The sequence below is a fragment of the Onychomys torridus genome, chromosome 6 (genome assembly GCF_903995425.1).
Source record: "Onychomys torridus chromosome 6, mOncTor1.1, whole genome shotgun sequence".
NCBI lineage: Eukaryota > Metazoa > Chordata > Mammalia > Rodentia > Cricetidae > Onychomys > Onychomys torridus.
The window spans coordinates 59,115,034-59,134,575 of record NC_050448.1 but is presented as its reverse complement, the minus strand read 5'-3'; the positions used below and the strand labels follow the sequence as shown (position 1 = coordinate 59,134,575).

The 19,542-nt window shown below is 41.1% G+C and overlaps 1 protein-coding gene across 1 annotated transcript in view; it reads left to right on the top strand.

Annotated features, from left to right (window-relative positions):
- Positions 1–449: 449 nt before the first annotated feature.
- Positions 450–19,542, top strand: part of Gucy1b1 (guanylate cyclase 1 soluble subunit beta 1) — a 49,528-nt gene continuing 30,435 nt past the window's right edge. The window contains exons 1-4 of the mRNA XM_036190826.1: positions 450–590; positions 1,079–1,152; positions 15,495–15,595; positions 18,039–18,157. Of these exons, the coding sequence (XP_036046719.1) occupies positions 588–590; positions 1,079–1,152; positions 15,495–15,595; positions 18,039–18,157 (297 nt within the window). The 5' untranslated portion in view covers positions 450–587. The remainder of the gene's footprint in view (positions 591–1,078; positions 1,153–15,494; positions 15,596–18,038; positions 18,158–19,542) is intronic.

Here is a 19,542-nt window from a genome sequence, read left to right as displayed (position 1 = left end):
AGTAAAATGTGCTTAGTTCTGTAGGATTAGCTGTAAGTTTGCCAGCTGGTGTGAGGTAAAGTCACAGAGGACTACATAAAACTACAAAAAGCATGAGGATGCTGGTCACCACTGGACGGACACACACACACACACACACACACACACACACACACACACACACACACACAACAAGCCAAAGAGCAGACCTCTGGATTAGAACACGTGTACTAGGACCACAACGCCCCCATCTACTACTTGGATGAGTGCAGCTGGCTCTGCTCCATCTTCCTTAAGACCTCAAAGGAAGAACTTGTAACCAGACTAGGGCGGGAAAAGACTGGAGCCTAGAAGCACTGAGCACGGCTCAATTCCCTCCTCTGTCTCTGATTGGTTGAGATATGGGAAGCAACAGCGACCGGCCTCCCGTGGTTCTACTCGCCATTGGCTGGGAAGAGGTGGCAATCAGGGCTGGCTCAGCCTGATGCTCTAGCTGCAGCTCTGTGCTGGGTCTGGGTGCGCTGTCGCCACCGCTGTAGTCGCTGTCTGGGTCTCTTCCGCAGCACCCTTGCGCCGAGGCTGCCTCCCGGGCTCAGGGCGCAGACACCATGGTGAGTGCTGTCAGGACGGTCAGCGGGAACCTCACACCTGGGCTAGGTGGACCTTAACTGACTAGAGAGGGGACTGCGCTGCGGGAGCAAGACCAGGGGGCACAGAGAGGAAGGCTGCGAGGAACAGCGCCTTTGGTGGGAGGTGGGGACACATGATCTGCTGGAGCGTTCCGACAGTGGGTCCCCACCGCGAAACCCCAGTCTCCGACTTCGGGAGATTCTCTGTTCCTCGGACCGGGTCAGGTGGGAGGCTCGGGCTCAGGTCCCCTTGCTGTCCCTGTTGCACCATGGTGACAGGTGAGCAGGGGTAAGAAGATGGGGGAGGGGATCGATGGAGCAGAGAATCCTACGATCCCGCTGATCTCCCCCTTTTAAGATAGGGTACCCCGAAAGCACAGCCAGAGGGCGAGTGACAGGCCAGCGGAGCCGGGTGGGCAACTCGGTGGAAAGGAGCAGGTCCCTGACCTCAGTCTTTCCTTACCCTGCAGTACGGATTCGTGAACCATGCCCTGGAGCTGCTGGTGATCCGAAATTACGGTCCCGAGGTGTGGGAAGACATCAAGTAAGTGAGCAGCCCTGCTTCCAGGGCCGAGCATTGGCGCCGCGCCCACACCGGCTTCCCTAGCTGCTCCGGGCAGGGTCGTGGTGCGCATCCTCCGGTCTCCGCTCCCACGCTCTGGAGCCGGGACCAGAGGACAGGAGGGTAGGCCGGGGCGTGGCCCCTTGGGGTCACTGCAGCCTTCTCACCCCGCCTGAGCGTGGGAACACCCTGCCAGAGTCCTCTGGCTCCCAGGTCAGGTTAGGAGGGTTAGTCAGATCCCATGCAGAGGCCTTGGCAAGATCTTGGGACCAGAGGCAGGAAATGAATAGAAGACTTGCGCTCCTCTGAGATTTACACACCTGGTACACATAATATGGTTTAATCATTTGGGAATGCTACAGTACACTCCGAAATTATTTCTCCAGTAAGTCATGTGAAGCATGTATTTAATAAAGGGACTTCTCCCCTATAACTTCCCCCAAGTCATCCTTGGAAATGATGGTTTGCTGTGTGTTCTCCTAAGAGTCCTAGCAGGGCATTCTAGTTTCTATAGAGCTTTGAGCCGGGTACTCAGATGGGACTGGAAAATACACTTATCTGAGATTTTAATGCCCTGGTCACCTCTTAAGCTTTTGTGGGTCTTGTGAGGGAGGTTGCTGGTGACGGAAGTCAGAGCCTTGTGTGTGACAGGCAAACACGATACCACTAAGCTTCATGACTGACCTTTAGATTTCTGAGACAGACTTTCCCTATATACAGCGCAGGCTGCCCTGGAACTGCCAATCTTCCAGGCCTCTCAGAGTGCTGGCATTAGAGGAATGCGTCACCGTGCCCAGTGGAGCATTGCAGTCTAACAGAATTATCTTTCTCTCGCTCCCTTGTTGGAACTCACATTTAACTCTTGTATAGCTGAGTGTTGCTGCCAACTAACTATATTAAAATCATAGGTAGGCATTGCCACATTTCAACTGGGATAGTGGTGAGGATTAAGAAGGGCAGAGGGGAACACGTTTCTATTATTTTTTTAAGTTCATGTACTCACTGATGTCACATGAGCCCTTGCTATTTTTCGCAGCACATTCTTATTAGCAATCAATTCCAACAGGCTTTATTATTCAGTAATAGGATGATGATTTTCTATAATTATCTGTTTCCATAGAAATGACTACATCTATAAGTTAAGCCCTAGAACACAACACCTTCTTCCAGATCTCTTGGGTATGAGTGTTAATTGACGTTCCAGAAGACATTCATGTTATCCACATTTATGTTATCCACAGGGCACATCTGCATCCTATAAAAAGAGGTCCAGATGAGGCAGTTATAATTCCCTCAAACAAAACTTTAAGAAATAAGGCCACTTTGAGATTGTAATTTTCTTTCAACTTTATTTATTCCTTCATAGTTTTGATTTTCTGTGGAGCTAGACACCAGGGCAGACACTAACAACAAGCCCTTACAGCATAGCCTAACATAAGGATGAGGATAAGCCACTTTCTTTGTGAATGAATGGAGGCAGCATACACATCCCCCAAATATTAGCCTTTCATCTTAGGAAATGAAGTCCCCAAAGGTCATGGCAGATAATCTATAACAATGGATATGTTTAGGATTTCAAGAGTACAATAATAGACTATGATGAGTTAGTAATCACTATGGAAATTTAATCAAACTTAGAATACCCATCTGACCGTTATCAATGTAGGTAACTAGTAAATGTAGAGATCAAAATTTTTACTTCATGCTTCATAGAGGAATGTACCAACATGTTTATTTTTTAAATTAAATTATCAAGATATTTGTTTATGGTGATAATGATCTAAACATATATTCATTCTATTGATAATTTAACTTCCAAGTGATGGCTGAAAATAGTTACATGTTTCTTCAAGTAATTTGTACACACACACACACACACACACACACACACACACACACCACACCACACACACACAAAGATTGATTCTCACTATGTAGCTTTGAAATTACCATGTTGTTGAGGCATGTTCTCACAACAGTCTTTCCATCTCTGCTTCTCATGTGCCTGAACTACAGACATGTGTACTCATCTTGAAGTCTGGTTGGACAATATTCTTAAGTTGGTCAAATGATAATAATTCCACTCATCCAAAACACTTCTGTTATGTATGAAACAGGTCATATGGACGATTTTCCTCTGAAATTGCTGTAAGAATGGTGCCCTTGTAAGAGAGGAACAGAACCAGTGCTGGCCACCCAGTTGCTTGCCTTATCTTCTTAGGAAGACATCCCTTGGTGGTGATATGGGTGCAGTTTTGTGTATGTTCTGGGGAACCTGGCTTGGCTCTCTTCACTCAGGGGACTAATACTGTTCCTTGCTACCCTGCCTGGTTTCCCCAGATGTTGCTGAAGGCTTCCTGGAAGAGCATTTGCCTCATCAGCAGATGTTTACTGAGGGTGAGAGAAATGTAGCTGCCCAAGACTGTTGCCATGAAGGCACCCCTCCCCTCTCCTAGCACTCACTGCTGCCGTTGTCCAGGATGCTTTCAGTTTTAACCTTCTGTGGAAAACTGAATATATGAGAGAGCTTTTTATCCTTTTGCCCCCACAAGAAACAAACTTTTCTATCTTCTTTGATCTGTGAAGAACCGTCTAAATAAATATTTATAAAATGTTTTTTAATGTTCTTGTTTAGTTTAGTAGGAAGTGGACATCCATCTTTGTGAGAAAAGAAGCCAAATGTTCAATGACAAAATTCTAAGTAACAGATCCTAGACAGAAATTCTAGATGGCTATGAGGGAAAAAAACAAAACAAAACAAAAAAACAAAAATCAAAAAAAAAAAAAAAAACCCACCTCCTTGGAAACTCACTGTCAATGTACACTTTTATCATCAGCATCACCACCATTTCACAAGCACTTTGCCTCCTCTCTTCAGGAAAAAGAAAAATTACCCCACACCAAAGCCCAGGAAATGTCCCTTAAAACAACAGACAGAAAAAGTTTAGTGTCTACACCCAAAAGCAGCTTCAGGTGGTTGTGGATGTATCTGTAACTACTCAAATGGAACCATGTCAACGTCATTGTTATCTTCTGGACCAGGAAACATCCAGTGTTCTGGATCCAATGCCCTTACCCACTTCTGATCTACATAGTAACATAAAAGAGAAAGAGACATCCCTTGCTCTCAAATCTGCTTCAGATCTTGCTTTGTAAATTTATTTTGAGTTTTCAGATGATCCTCTTTAAGAAATCATGGTTCCTAAGTGATGAGAAAAATAAATATCCATCATTCACTTAGAAAATGTTGTCAGACTTTATGCATATTAAAATACCTTGTAAATGCTTGATAGGTCTGCCTCTGTTACACTGGCATCAGCCCTGGTTGACCTGACAATTGCATCACGTCAGTGAGTTTTGAGATTCTCCACCTACCCTGGAAAATATATGGATTCTAAAAATGGATTGAAAGGACTGGAAATGCTAAGATGATTAAAAGTCTATTAAAAACAAGTGACAGATGTAACTGAAAATGTAGCTCAGTGGTAGGATCCAACATACTACAAAACACAGTAACACACACACACACACACACACACACACACACACACACACACACACAAAAAAAAAAAAAAAATCAAAACCAAACCAAAACCAAAACACCTTTCAGAAAATTGTACTTATTTGCCTACATGTGAATAGGCCAGAATATTGATTACCTCATATCATATTTTCTGAGAGATTAGATATAAGCAATTAAATGCAAATGTTGGTGTGAAAGCTGTAAGTTCTATAATTATGTAATATCACCTTAGTTAACAGATACTGCTGTCAATTTGCTGTCAGTCACCTTCCATGTGCTGTATGGCTTTCCTCAAGTCCCTGTGTTTATGCATTGACTCTTCTTCTCTTTTGTTTATTGTTAAGCTTATCTTTAATGAACATAATTTAACTTTTTAGGCACTGAGGACTGAAAAGCAAATGATGTCATTCTTGCCTTGAAAAAGTCTAGAGATATCAGGATATTTTTAGTCTTAAACATTAAAAAAAAAAAAAAAACTTTCCTGTCTGTCACTCAAATAAGGAAATGGCTCGAATGCTGGATAGCATGTACTGATCTTCCAGTTTGACACTCATATGTATAGTTGAATTTGCTAATTATGAATGAGTATTAGGCCCCAAACAAGCAATTTTTCAAAAAATAAAATAGTTATATGGCTTCTTAACTTGCCTAAACTTTGTAAGTCTCAGTCGTATATGGGAAAAATGAATAACTGGTTGTTGCAGTACATTCAATATTACCTGAAAACATGCTTAATATGGTTCTTAAGCAGTGCCGAAGTAATAGTTTGTGTTGTTTTCCATTTCACTCTATCAACTAGGTTTTTCAACATTTTGCTTCTGCAGTACCCCTGAAAGATGGGAAGCTCCTTTAGAATAACAGTAGCTCTGGTCAAAGGGTGTGACTGAATGCTAGAGGGCTTGCCTAGCACTTTACACCCAAACAAAATACGAAGAATAATAGCCCATTGCATCTGCATGCTCTTCCGACCTAAACGTTTCCTCTCACTTTGGTGTAGGTCCTCAATTCATTTCTCATTTTCTTTCTCCTTTATCCTATTCGTACACTGGCTGCTGTAATTTGTTTTGGATTATCTCTTGGCCTTTCTTCTTTCCTCTTGGTCCTTATCAGCTTCCCTCACTCTGCACTCACACACTCACACAACCTCCTTGCCAGGTTTTCCTTGTCTGCCTTGTGCTCACCCTCTGCATCCTACAGACTGCAGGAAGAAGATTACTTCACTATGCCATCTACACTGGGATTCTGCGAGCCACTCACCTATCCCTAACCCCTTTTGCTGTTTCGAAAGTTTATATTTGCTCTTAACATTGATTTTATCATACCGAATCAAAGCAAGCAAACTAGGGCATCACCATAATCTGCCATGCTTTATGGGATTTTCACATTCCTGATGGAATGAAACACATTTCTATACCTTTCTGTACCTAAGTTCAAGTAGGAAAAGGTCTATGTGTTTTTTAAATGTGAATGGCACTTCATATTATAAAGCTGTTTAAATTTCCTAGAGCTGTTTCCTCTATGCGTGTCCAGCTGGGTATTATAACATCTATTTGAAATGACTTTCAAATGACAGGAAATGACTTTCTAGCTCAATGCGCTTGTCATTGTTGTCTTTTCTTTTTCTTACTATGAAGTTGCATTCTGAAGACATTAAATGACCATCTGTCAGGGGTGTTGTGTATAGGAAGCTGAAAAGTCCCAAGAGACTTTGGAACCATTCCTCTGATAGCAAGTTTCATGCTTCTAGATGTATTTACCCAAGAGGAGTTACCTAACATAAACACAACATATTCATTTTCTTCTGCAAACACAACCTCTGAAAAAATTAAACAAATTCCTTCAAAATCTAAAAAATAAGTAAATTAGTTCTATGTTATGAATAAGACCCTTTTCTGTAGAAAATTCTCCCAGGTAGCCTGAAAGCCAGAGGAAGACACACTATGTAGGTTTGCTTATGCTAGGAAATTAAATGTCTAACTATGAAACCCCTCACACAGCTGCTGGTGAGCTGTCCGACAGGGTCATCTAGAACCCAGACCACTATGGGAAAAACATAGCACCAGTATAAGGGGAGGCCATAACATTTTCTGCTTGTTTTATTTTTATGATCTGCAGCAACCTCCAGGCTGGTTTGGGGAAGTCTAAATTTCCTTATAATCATCCTTTTTTATGCATTAGGATATATACTGGAATCTTATTAGCTTGGTGTATGTTCCTGTGCATTACAAGTTACAATGAGGACTGGAAGAGAGACCAGAAATCCCATGCTTTCACTCTCACTATGTCAAAATTGGGTGATGGTAAACATTAACTAAACATGGCTGCTGTTTGCAAGAGAGATGTCCTTTGTATTCTCTTTTTTACCCTCCAGAATCAGGGTCCTGGCAAATGTTTCCTTGTAACTTGTTGGAAGGTGATAGTTAGGGCTTGATGCTGTGCAGATGTCTCCAGGAAAGTACACTTAAGGAAATGAGCACCATAAAGAGGAATCTCTCCAGTCCAGTTCCTGGGCGATAGTGCAGACTTGAAGCTTTCCAGCTTTTGCATTTACTGTTTTGCCTCTTTGTGCGTTAAAGAACAAACAGTAGGAAAATGGTGCCATTATTATTTGTATGCAGAAAAATGGAAGGTATTTTTCCCTTTATAAACGCTGTCAAAGATGGTAAGGTGTAAGGATTAGCTTTCTAGTCAAGGCAGAGGTCAATGTGCATCGACCCCTCTACCCTCAGCATCCAACCCTGTGGACTGATCTCAGTTACTTAATCATGCTGAGGTTTAGAGTCGGGCTCCTTTTATTCCACCACCCCTCCTTGTTCTATAAATGTCTACTTCTCCACTTTGCTGTACTACAGCAAATGTTACTGAAGGAACTGTTTCATATGTTCAGCATTGTGCACCCTTCTGAGTACATGAGTGAGTTGGTAAGTATGCTTTGTACCATTTGTCTAATATCTGACCTGCTTCACTAGAGTCTAACCTTCTTACTATTCTTAGGGAGAAACCTAAGGATTCTCTCTCTCTCTCTCTCTCTCTCTCTCTCTCTCTCTCTCTCCATTTCTTCCCATCCTACACATTTCTCTATTTTTCTCTTTCTCCATGAAAATTATACACACATATGTATGTGAATCATTTTTCACACTCTTAATTGCAGAAAATAGAGAGCATTTGTATAAAATACTCTCTCTCTCTCTCTCTCTCTCTCTCTCTCTCTCTCTCTCTCACACACACACACACACACACACACACACACACATACACACACACACACAGGATATATCTATTTGTGAGATTCTGGGTAAGGCCAATGTCCTACATTGTAGGGAAATGTATGTCAGGCTGAAGTTAGGTTTGAGAGGGGAATTTACAACATTCCATTCTATTTTGAATGCAATATCTCATTTACATTGCACAGTTGCCTTATAGTTCTACTATATCCTAATGTTTTCTACTCATGACATCACTAAATGGTCACATCTACTCCATTCATTCTATATTGTCACTTCATAAGTAAGAGAACAGGAGACACTAAAGGACCTCCCTCAAATACATAGCTATTCACAGGGTAGGGATTGGGACACAGATTGCTGTTCCTCCCACATTGGCTTTCTCCCAGTGAGAACCTGTACTCTACTTCCTAGGGAGGACTGACTTAGCCAAGACTCTAACCATCTACATGTGTGTCTTTGTGTTTTGTTCATTTGTTTTTGCTTTCCTGGAATGTTCCAGGATATGTACAGGTGACTTTGATTATTATGTTTTGAAGGTATTTGTATTTGCCAACCATCACATCTGTTGGAGAAAGTCGTATTCTCCAAAATTTTGAGCAGATTGCTTGCTTTGAGGGGAGCTGTGGCATCAGGTGCTCCCCAGGCAGTGTTGTTGGTCTCGCAGATCCATCTGTTTAATAAGGCTGTGGAAAGCGCTCATTTAAGACATTTGTGAGTGGCTATCAGAGCAGCAGCCATTGCTGTGACAGGTCTCCCATGTCAGGACAGCCACAGTGAAAACAAAAATTATACCAAGAGTGAAGGCATTGTTTTGCTTAAAACTGAGACCTAGTCACTCATCAGAGCATAGATGAATGACAGGTTAATTTACAAGAACCAACCTTCAAGGAAGGCCCAAAATGGAAGTTGACTTTAGATTTAAGTACGGCAAATTCTTCATGCGAAGTCTCAACTTGGGGGTTCAGAGACTTATTAAAATCATCACACTTAGATAATGAAAATAGAGCAACTATTTTTCCCAGCCACTTACAAAAAAAACAAAAAACAAAACAAAACAAAACAAAAAAACAAAAACAAAAAAGCCACATGCAGCTTCCATGCTGCCTACAGTTATTATCTTTGGCTTCTAACGGAACAGTTTAATTTTCATAATGACTAGATACAGCTCAGTGTTTTTAATATGCTTCCCTCCCTCTCTTCGGGGCATTCCTAGGATTTATTATAAAGACCAAATCCTGTATGCACTAATAACACTTCAGGATCAGTAGCTCTCAGGGATCTTGGGTGAAAATGACTGATTAAGTGTGGAGCTTTTCTGATTGGGAGCTGACCTTTGTTTTGAGATATAATTTCCACAGACCCCCCGGACTGCCCTACATCCCTTTTCATACCTCCTTGGGAAGCTTCTTTATCTACCAGCACAGACAGTCCCTAGAGTACACTTGCTGGGGAAGTGCACAGTAGGGGTAGCTCAGGGTGGGGAACAAAGTCAGTCTTTCTGTGTTCACACATGAAACCAAGGGGTAGCTCCTTAAACAGAGTTATGAAAAATGATACTTTGCCATGTTGGACACATTGTAGATCTAATAACTTTTTTCTTTAAGTCATACAAAATATTCTTAATATTAATCATGAGCTATGGACTGTGCAGTTATACTGAATAGCTTGTTTTTAAATAGAGTATATAAATTTATGAGGAAGTAGATATGATTAATTCATTCCCTTGTTTTAAAATGTGCACACCTGTATTTAGATGGTGATTATTTCAGACAATCCACAAAATAACTACTGATTACCTACCTTTTGGAAGTAATTAATAGATATGAAGATGGGTTTACAGTCCAATAACTACTGTCCCATTTCAGAACAAGGGTGAAAATGAGGGAAATGAATTGCTCTAGGGAGAATATGTCACCTATCCATAATGCATTACTGAGTCAGTGAACACAGAATATGATTCTATATCATTCTGTTACCATCAGAGAATTTAACCACTATTTTAAGTCACACAGGGAAGCAGAGCTTGCTTTTGTCTGTTATAATTCATACATTTTACCAGCAAATCAGCGACGTGCACACTTGCTTTCTTGGATGCTGCTTAAGGATTTCTGAGTTGCTGCTCCACTTGCTTTTCCCCTGCACCTTTCCTCTTCCTTCTTTTCACCTCTTCTCCTGGACATTGCCGCTCCCTCCCTGCTGGCCTCCTCATTTGTCTTTCTTCAGCGCTGTGCCTTGCCAGTCAGACGCTCTGGGTGTGGAGTGTGTGAGGCAAGGCTGATTGTGCTCTCTGTCCCAGTGGCTGCAGGAGAGTGCTTATGCTGTGCTCTGAGGAAGACGTGGAACGGAGCCCCAGGAGTGGACTCCCTGGGACTCTGCAGGGCTGCATACAACAGTGCTGTAGTTCCTTATTTTCCACATGCTGTGAAGGACACTGACTTATAATTTGGAGGGAACTAAGAGAGATTAACAAAACAAATCAGTAGATATAAGTATTTCCAATGGACTCAATTTTAGAGAAAATTTCAAATTACAAATCCCAGACAAAACAATGGCTCACTTTACCTGTAAACCAGAACTTTAGAGATACCAGGGCTGCTGCTTCCTGTGATGCAGAAGTTAAGCAAAGTTGATGCTCAAGCTGATTTTGAAACAGTGAATGAGTCTAGAAAAGCTGGTGAGCATACCTGGATTTAGGTGATTCAAGCTCTAAGGAAATGCTACATAAAAAAATGGTAAATTATTAGAAATGCTATATATAGTAGATATGGGTGGGTAGATATTCGGTATCGGTTTTAAGGAAAATGTGTAAATGTTATGGAGCAACAAAGAAAGAGATGGAGAACATTATAGCACTATGACTTGAATTATGTGTGTTGTTTATGTCATCTACCTACTAGCTTGTTTACTAAACCTTCTTATGTTTCCTAATCGCCTTCCATGGTTTCATCAGGTAGCAAGTGAAGGGGGAAAAAAACTCCCAAACAAGGGAGAGAGAGAATGTTTAGGAGAAATGACAGCAGGAGAGCCATACAACTTTTTAAGAGCACTGACTGAAGGTATTGGGGGTGTGTCAAGAAGAGCACTGACTGATGATGGTGTTGGGGTCTGTGATGAAGAGCACTGACTGATGGTGTTGGGGATGAAGAGCACTGACTGATGGTGTTGGGGATGAAGAGCACTGACTGATGGTGTTGGGGATGAAGAGCACTGACTGATGGTGTTGGGGTCTGTGATGAAGAGCTCTGACTGATGGTGTTGGGGATGAAGAGCACTGACTGATGGTGTTGGGGATGAAGAGCACTGACTGATGGTGTTGGGGTCTGTGATGAAGAGCTCTGACTGATGGTGTTGGGGATGAAGAGCACTGACTGATGGTGTTGGGGTCTGTGATGAAGAGCTCTGACTGATGGTGTTGGGGATGAAGAGCACTGACTGATGGTGTTGGGGATGAAGAGCACTGACTGATGGTGTTGGGGATGAAGAGCACTGACTGATGGTGTTGGGGATGAAGAGCACTGACTGATGGTGTTGGGGATGAAGAGCACTGACTGATGGTGTTGGGGTCTGTGATGAAGAGCACTGACTGATGATGTTGGGGTCTGTGATGAAGAGCACTGACTGATGATGTTGGGGTCTGTGATGAAGAGCACTGACTGATGATGTTGGGGATGAAGAGCACTGACTGATGGTGTTGGGGTCTGTGATGAAGAGCACTGACTGATGGTGTTGGGGTCTGTGATGAAGAGCACTGACTGATGATGTTGGGGGGCTGTGATGAAGAGCACTGACTGATGGTGCTGGGGCCTGTGATGAAGATTACTGACTGATGATATTGGGGGGCTGTGATGAAGAGCACCAGGAGTGGAGGTGTTAATCACCTCTTTGCACCACATGGAAGCTAAGACTTTAGTCAACATGAAGCCTGATCTCATATGAATTTGTCAGGAAGGTAGGCATGGTACCGGACTCTGACAGGGCATTTCTGGTGGCTCCTCCAGGCTGCATTGCCTGCCTCCCCTTCCTTATTGCTCCTCATGCCTGTTCCTGCTCAGGTTAATTTTTTAACCAACTATAATGGGGTTGGGGATGTGTCCCATGTTTCTCTAGTTAGCATTTCCCCTGATGTTAAAGGGAGATAATGAATGAGCTGCAGAGAGGAGAAAACTGGTTCTAGGAGGCTGGGTGACCAAGGACGGACAGCAATTGTGCCTGTTTAAGTCTCTCACAGCCCATCATCTCTGAAGACTCCAGCCTCACTCTAGGGAACGTGGTTTCTCACTGTTTCCTCCTGTATTCTATCTACCTTGTCTTCTTGCCTTGAAGCACTTATGCTATAACATAGTATGAAATTTAGCATTTTTTTTTTTTTAAATGTATTACCTCTTTCTACCAGCTACAATATGAGTCAGTGATGGCTGGTATCTTTGATAGGTTTTTGTTGTTGTTGTTGTTTTGTTGTTGTTGTTTTTTTTTTTATTGACATACCAAAATGCTTTGAAAAGGAGCCTGGAGCAAAAGAGGCATTGAATATGTGTGTGTGGGGTGGGGTGGGGGGAAACAACTTCTGGGGCAGGGAATAAAAAAGAAAACAAGCAACTGGATATTCCCCAAGGCTTCTGAGATAAATGCAAATAAGTGTATGAATAATTCAATGGAATTCAGCAGGACATCACCACAAGAAGACAGTTTCTAGTTAGCACTGCTGCTTCCTTTGACTTTAGCCCCCTCCAGAGAGCCTGTTCCAGGATCATCTTAGGAAGGAATACTTTCGAGATAAAGGAACTTGTTTCAATAAATAGAGAGGATGTTGGAACGGTTGGTGATTGGCCCTGGCTAGAGGATTTCTCTGGAAAAAAAGCTGCTTCTCCATTTTATGCACAGAGAGCATGGACTTTTCTCACTCATTTAAGGGTTACTATGGCTGGGTATGTGTTTCATTTAAACTAAGCTTATAAAAAATATATATTATTTGAGTTAATTCAGTTGGAAGAACAGAACACGGTGACTGGTGAATTAGCATACACTTTCTTGTAGACTTGATTAACATTTATGCATATTTTGGGTCAGATGTTTCTAAATTCCCATGTGAGCATTAGTGTTGGTTCACAATAAAAAATTAATGGGAAAATAATAAAATTAACATAGCCATGCCCTTTTAACCAGCAATTCTATTCCTAGGAATTCATTCTGTTTCTGTATAGAAATACAATTAGCTACCAATGTATTCATCATAACATTATTATTTGGACTTGTAGAAGAAAAGAAAAGCACTTTACCTGCCAAGACTTCAGTGTATTTAAACAATGAAAATTTATGCAGTCATGGTATCCATGAGTATTTGTTGAAATGAAAAGATAGCCATCAAATTTGACATTGAGATTGACAGCAGTAAAAAGCACTATATATCCAAATGTGAAAATCTTGATATAATATTGACAGTAGTTGTTGAGGACTAAGGGAAGCTTGTTATTTCCTTTTTAGTATTTTTTCTTTCCTGTGCTTTATGAATTCTTCCAATCAGCAATAAGAATACCTAACCCTGCATTATCAAAGGGTACACATCTGTACATTATATATTTAGACATTTTCCATATTGTCCCAGTGTATGCTATTAAGAAGATGTAAGTACTTTGGAGAACTAAGTTCCTTTCACTTGATAGCTATGTATTTTGGGGACATAGAATAAGGCTACACAACTTGTATCTCAATAACTGGGAATGCAAGTATATAAGGCTCTATCTTGATTAGCATGTACTGCTTTAATGATTTAGAACATAAACTCACATGATTTTGTGTCATTATTATCGTGGGAGGTGAGTTACATTCTCCTTCATGTTTTAGAAAAGCTAGTTTGTAATGCTCATGCTGTATATGTGATTTGCCTAACTTCACTCACCTAGTAAATTCTGAGCCCTGAAATCACATTTCCTTGGAGCTGGGAATGGGATTCAAGGCCTTGTGAAGACTAGGCAAACAACATCCCCATTATGTTATTGAAGCAAAATCATAAATTATGTGCTCTGATGAACATGGGATGTCTTCAGGGACATTCCCATGCTAAGTCGTGCATAAGACATGACACAGATAGGGAGATTTCCTTGAATAAACAGAGTGAGCAGTGGCAGTGACTGGACAGCTTCTGAGAGAAGAGTGCCCATGGCTGGCCTTGAAGGTGTCCTGGCAGCTGTCTGGGTAGAGGGCTCAGCTGAGGTGGGTGGAATCCACATGGTGAGTGAATTTCACATGGAGACAGCGTCTGGGAACCAGTCAGTGCTTTCTGCACCCAGCACTGTTTGAAGGATGACTTCCTCCTCTGCTTGGACACTTATTTGAGAAAAGCAATCCAAATCCTATCAAAATAAATGTATTTATAGAATCCTGATGACTGTTAAAAAATGATAACTGAGATTTCCTAGCACAAACTGTATATAATTTGAGCTACTGTGTTTAATATTTGAGAGATATATTAGAAGATTTGGCCAGTTCACTCGGCATCTCAAACCAGCTACTGATGACAGTTGCTTAGACCAGAAACCTCCTTGTCATCCTGGAGGCTTTTCTGTCCCTCAGTCCAGTACAACAGGCTATGTGTCGTTTACCTGAACAGTCACCTAGACTGAAGTCATTGCTCCCACACTCTGCTGCCTCTTCTGATCCACTCACTACATTTTCACTTCAACATGTCTGTCCCCCTAGAACGTATTTGTTCCAAGATAAGTGGGTTCCAGTCTGTTTTGCTAAAGTCTTTATCCCAGTTGCCAGGACAGTGCCCCACACTTGTAGGGAATCAATAAATACTTATTGAATTTTTCCCAATCCAAACATAATTCTTGATTATATTTATTGCTGGGTATTGCATTATGCATGAGAGTACTAAAATGTAGTTGAATGTATGTGGTGATATTGTGTTCTCCAAAATATTGTGCACCCTAATAAACTTAACTGGGGTCAGAGAACAGAACAGCCACTAGATGCAGAGGCCAGAAAATGGCACATACACCTTTAATCCTATCACTTGGGAGGCAGAGATCCATCTGGATCTCTGTGAGTTTAAAGCCACACTGGAAACAGCCAGGCATGGTGACTCACACCTTTAATCCCAGGAAGTGATGGCAAAAGCAGAAAGGTATATAAGGCATGAGGACCAGAACTAGAGCTGGTTAAGCTTTTAGGCTTTTGAGCAGCCGTTCAGCTGAGATTCATTTGGATAAGGACTCAGAGGCTTCCAGTGTGAGGAAACAGGATCAGCTGAGGAATTGTGAGGTAAGGAAGCTGTGGCTTGTTCTGCTTCTCTGATCTTCCAGTGTTGACCCAAGTACCTGGCTCCAGGTTTGTTTTTATTAATAAGGCCTGTTAAGATTCATGTTACAAATGTCTCCTTTTGATTTGGATAGAAGCATGTGGCAGTTTTTTCCTAAATCACTAGGTTTTTTTAGGTACACAGTGTCAATTTAAGCAATTTTGCCTCCACAAACTCTGTTCTAGAAATAGATCTATTATTCACACAGTCATTATGATTTTGACAGATCTTTCATTTTAACTTTGCTCTCCATCACACTTACATTTTCTTTCAGAAAAGAGGCACAGCTGGATGAAGAAGGCCAGTTTCTTGTCAGAATAATATATGATGATTCCAAGACCTACGACTTGGTGGCTGCAGCAAGCAAAGTCCTCAGTAGGTTCAATGAATCTCTGCTTCCCTTGATCAACCACACATAGGTCTGCAAAGGAATATGTGCTCCAAGTGTATGATTATGCAAGCTGTTCACTGAACAGCCGTGGTGCAGCGATCCTATGATGCTCAGCCGGGGCTATACTGAAACCTATTCTTCCCGTATAAGCTGTTTAGTGAGTAGAAAAGGGAACGTAGAAATTCCCCCTTCCCATTCAAGGCCTTGTATGGAGAAAATACAACTACTAATATTTCAGCCATAAAAACTTCTGTTACAGCACCAACCATAGAGTAAGCATTCAAATGGAGAGTGCAGAGAGCATTATTCTCAAATGTGTGTTGCAGTGATAAGCTATGTGAGGCACTGACAAGAAGAGAGAGGAAATTCATTGACAAATGAAATTCATAGCTAAGACCCATGGCTGTAAAAGATGTAATTCAAACAGGCTTCATGGAACGAAGTTATTGTGAGTATTAATTTTCTAGGGCCTCATATGCATCTCGACTGCATTCTGCACAGAAGACCATGAAACTTTCAGCTCTACTGGACAGGATTGATGAGTTAGAAATAAAACTACCAGATAAAAGAAAACAACAGAAATTATGAAAGAAAATATGGAGTAAACTTTCAAAATACTAATTTTCAAATTTGTGAAACTGAAATCTCTGTTCAGGTCAAGAGTAGAGCTAAAGCGGAAATAAGACATTTGCAATTTAATGATAAATTGAGGCAACTTTGGGAACTGATGTTTTTGATTACCAAGTCACTTAAAATCTGTTCAAACTCTGTTAAATAGTTTTAAATTCATTTTTGTATGTAAAGTGTATGTGTTTTGGGGGAGGGGTCATGCAAGTAAGATGTGAGTGTGTGTGTGTGTGTGTGTGTGTGTGTGTGTGTGTGTGTACATGCATGCATATGTGTGTATTTTGCGGCCAGAAATCAGAGTCAGATGTTTTTTGTCAATCATTCTTATTTTTTCAAATTATATTTTTAAAAGTCTTGTGATTTATAATGTGATTATATCATTTCCCTATTCCTTTTCCGCCCTCTAAACCCTCCTGTGTATAACCCCCACTCTTTGAGCATCCTGCATCCATCCACATTAGCATGTTTTTTAGTGTCATCCTTGTTCAGCTCCTGTTTCAGCAGCCATGATGGTAAGATGTCATGAGTTTAGTTTCTGACATATTTAGGAGACACAATATCACACACAGCAAACTCCCTAGTCCCCTGGATTTTACAGTCTTTCTGGTCCCTCTTCTGAAAGGATCCCTGAGCCTTAGGTAGAGTAATTGTGTTGTAGATGCATCAGTTAGGACTCCACCACAGTACATTTGGTCGATTACTTCACCTTATTTTCTGAGATAGGGTCTTTCACTGAACTTCGAGCTCATGATTTTGCTCAATGACTTGTTGGCAAGTAAGCTCCAGTGATCCACCTGTCTCCAACCCACCCATGCTGTAGTTACAGAATGCACCCCTATATCTGGCTATTGTATGAGGCTGGGGATGCAAACACAGCTTATCATACTTCTGAGACAGGCACTATGCCAAAGACTCCAGCCAGCCAGCCTCCTCACACTGTTAAGGAATTTTCACTGAAGACATATGATATCTGGTTCTTATGAAGATTTATGTGGTTTTCTTAGAATTATTTATATTATCAAATACAAAAGGTACACATTTTCAATAAGAGAAGAATGGTTGAATACATTATTACACTCATTAGTCCAATAAGATGTCAGTCAAAATCCATACTTTAAGTTTAGGAAATGTTAATGACTACCTATTAAGAAAAAAGCAGGATATTAGGGTATGTACTCTGGAAAGAAGTAATTATTTATGTTTATATAAAGAAAAGTTATTTTGTAGCAGAGGATCTTACTATATTTATTTGTAGTGTGTGTGTGTGTGTGTGTGTGTGTGTGTGTGTGTGTGTGTGTGTGTGTGGTATATAGATGCTTATGTCCCACAGTACATGTATGGAGATCAGAGAAGAACTTCTGGGAGTCCTTTCCTTTTTCCTCCACCATGTGGGACTTAGGCATCAAACTCTGATCACGAAGCTTGATAGAAAGCACCTTTACCAGCTGAGCCATTTTTCTGGGCCTGTGTCTTTGGCTTGAATAAACTGTTTCTCAAAAGAAACAATATGCTAAATAGATAATTATAAACTATTAAATGTCAGTGTGTTACTATGTAAGTTGAACAAATGGTTACCTTGCTAATAGTGTGAACTACTCTATTAATAGGTTAGCACATAGTCTTCTCCAGTCTCATTGCAGTATGCTGGTCAGAGATCCTTCATCTATGCTCATACTGCATCTAGGTTCATACTGCACAAAAATTGTGGGTATTTTAAGTCATTTTAATATGGACTTGTTTTTATTCCTCATATTGACAGTTTTCTTCCTGTTGTTCTTTCCTCTTTAACCGACAAAACAGACCTCAATGCTGGCGAAATTCTGCAGATGTTTGGGAAGATGTTTTTCGTCTTTTGTCAAGAGTCTGGCTATGATACCATCTTGCGTGTCCTGGGATCTAATGTCAGGGAGTTTTTGCAGGTGAGAAGTTTGAGGTCCTGAAGGCTCTCAGTGTCAGGTCTTAAATTTGAGCTCTTGAGTACTTCTGTTTAGCCAACTGGACAAGAGTGCCTTGCTCCTGAAGAGGAATCCTAGTGACCATCCCCACATGAAATCTTGTTATTTGATGATCCTGCATATATTCCAGCATTTTCTATCATAGTTTCATAGTCTCTACTTGTTAACTCTAAACATGCAAGCCGTTGATTAGCGTTCTCTTTAAGAATTATAGATAAGAATGAATAAGATAATGTGATCTTTTTTTTCTATATATGATATAGCTTTATTCTTTGTAATATGCTCCTAAATCTAAGGTCCCATTGAACAGTGTGTCAGTATTCAGGAAGTGCTGCTGGGCCTCCTTACTAGGAGAAAGGGGGTTTCGGAGCTGTGAGAGAATGGGTGGGTGGAGCAAGTGTTGTTTCAGGTATCCTACTTAGGGAAACTAATTCTTTGCCTTAGAGTTACAAATTAGTTGATCCATCACACACACACACACACACACACACACACACACACATGCACACACACTGATAAAAGGAAATCCAAAGCCCTTTCAGGTAATAAAACAAAACAAATACCATACTGACACCCAAGGCTTTTATCTTACAGCATTGAACAATTACTGTAGAAGTCTGTCCTAGTGAATTCCCCATTTGCCGAGACACTATTTCTGGACTGCCCATACTATTTTGAGCTCTGGTGTTTGTGAGACCCTCTGGATGAATGTGTGAATGCCCAGTGTCATGGGGTTGTTTGCAGAGAGTGTTCCTAACCTGACTGCTGTGAGTAGCTAGGCCTTGCTGGAAAATGATGTCAGTGCAGTACCAGCTGAACTGAAGCCCAGTTTGGGGGGAATGTAAACGACTCCAAGGCCAGCTGCATTATTGATTTAACAGCCAAAATAAGAACTTTTGTGTTTAATCAAAATGTCTGCTGTTTACACAGGGACATTTTTCTTATAAACTTAAAGCAGCATTAAATCAAGATGAACGCTGGCTGGTTTACAGTCTCCAGCTGTGGACTTACTAAAGTCCTGCTGTCCACAGAATGCTGTCCCTTCCGAATGAAATAGCTGCTAAAATTAAAGTCAACCTGATGGCCTTTAAATTGATTACTTCAAATGGATTGGAGTTTGATATCTCCAAGTATTAGAGGGATTTTATATTTTTTAATACAAAGTCCATTTTTTTATTTTGTTTTGTTTTGGTTTGTCGAGACAGGGTTTCTCTGTGTAGCTTTGCGCCCTTCCTGGAACTCATTCTCTAGCCCAGGCTGGCCTTGAACTCACAGAGACCCAAATGCCTCTGCTTCCCAAGTGCTGGGATTAAAAGTCTATTTTTAAAGTATTTTTGTTGGCCACTTTC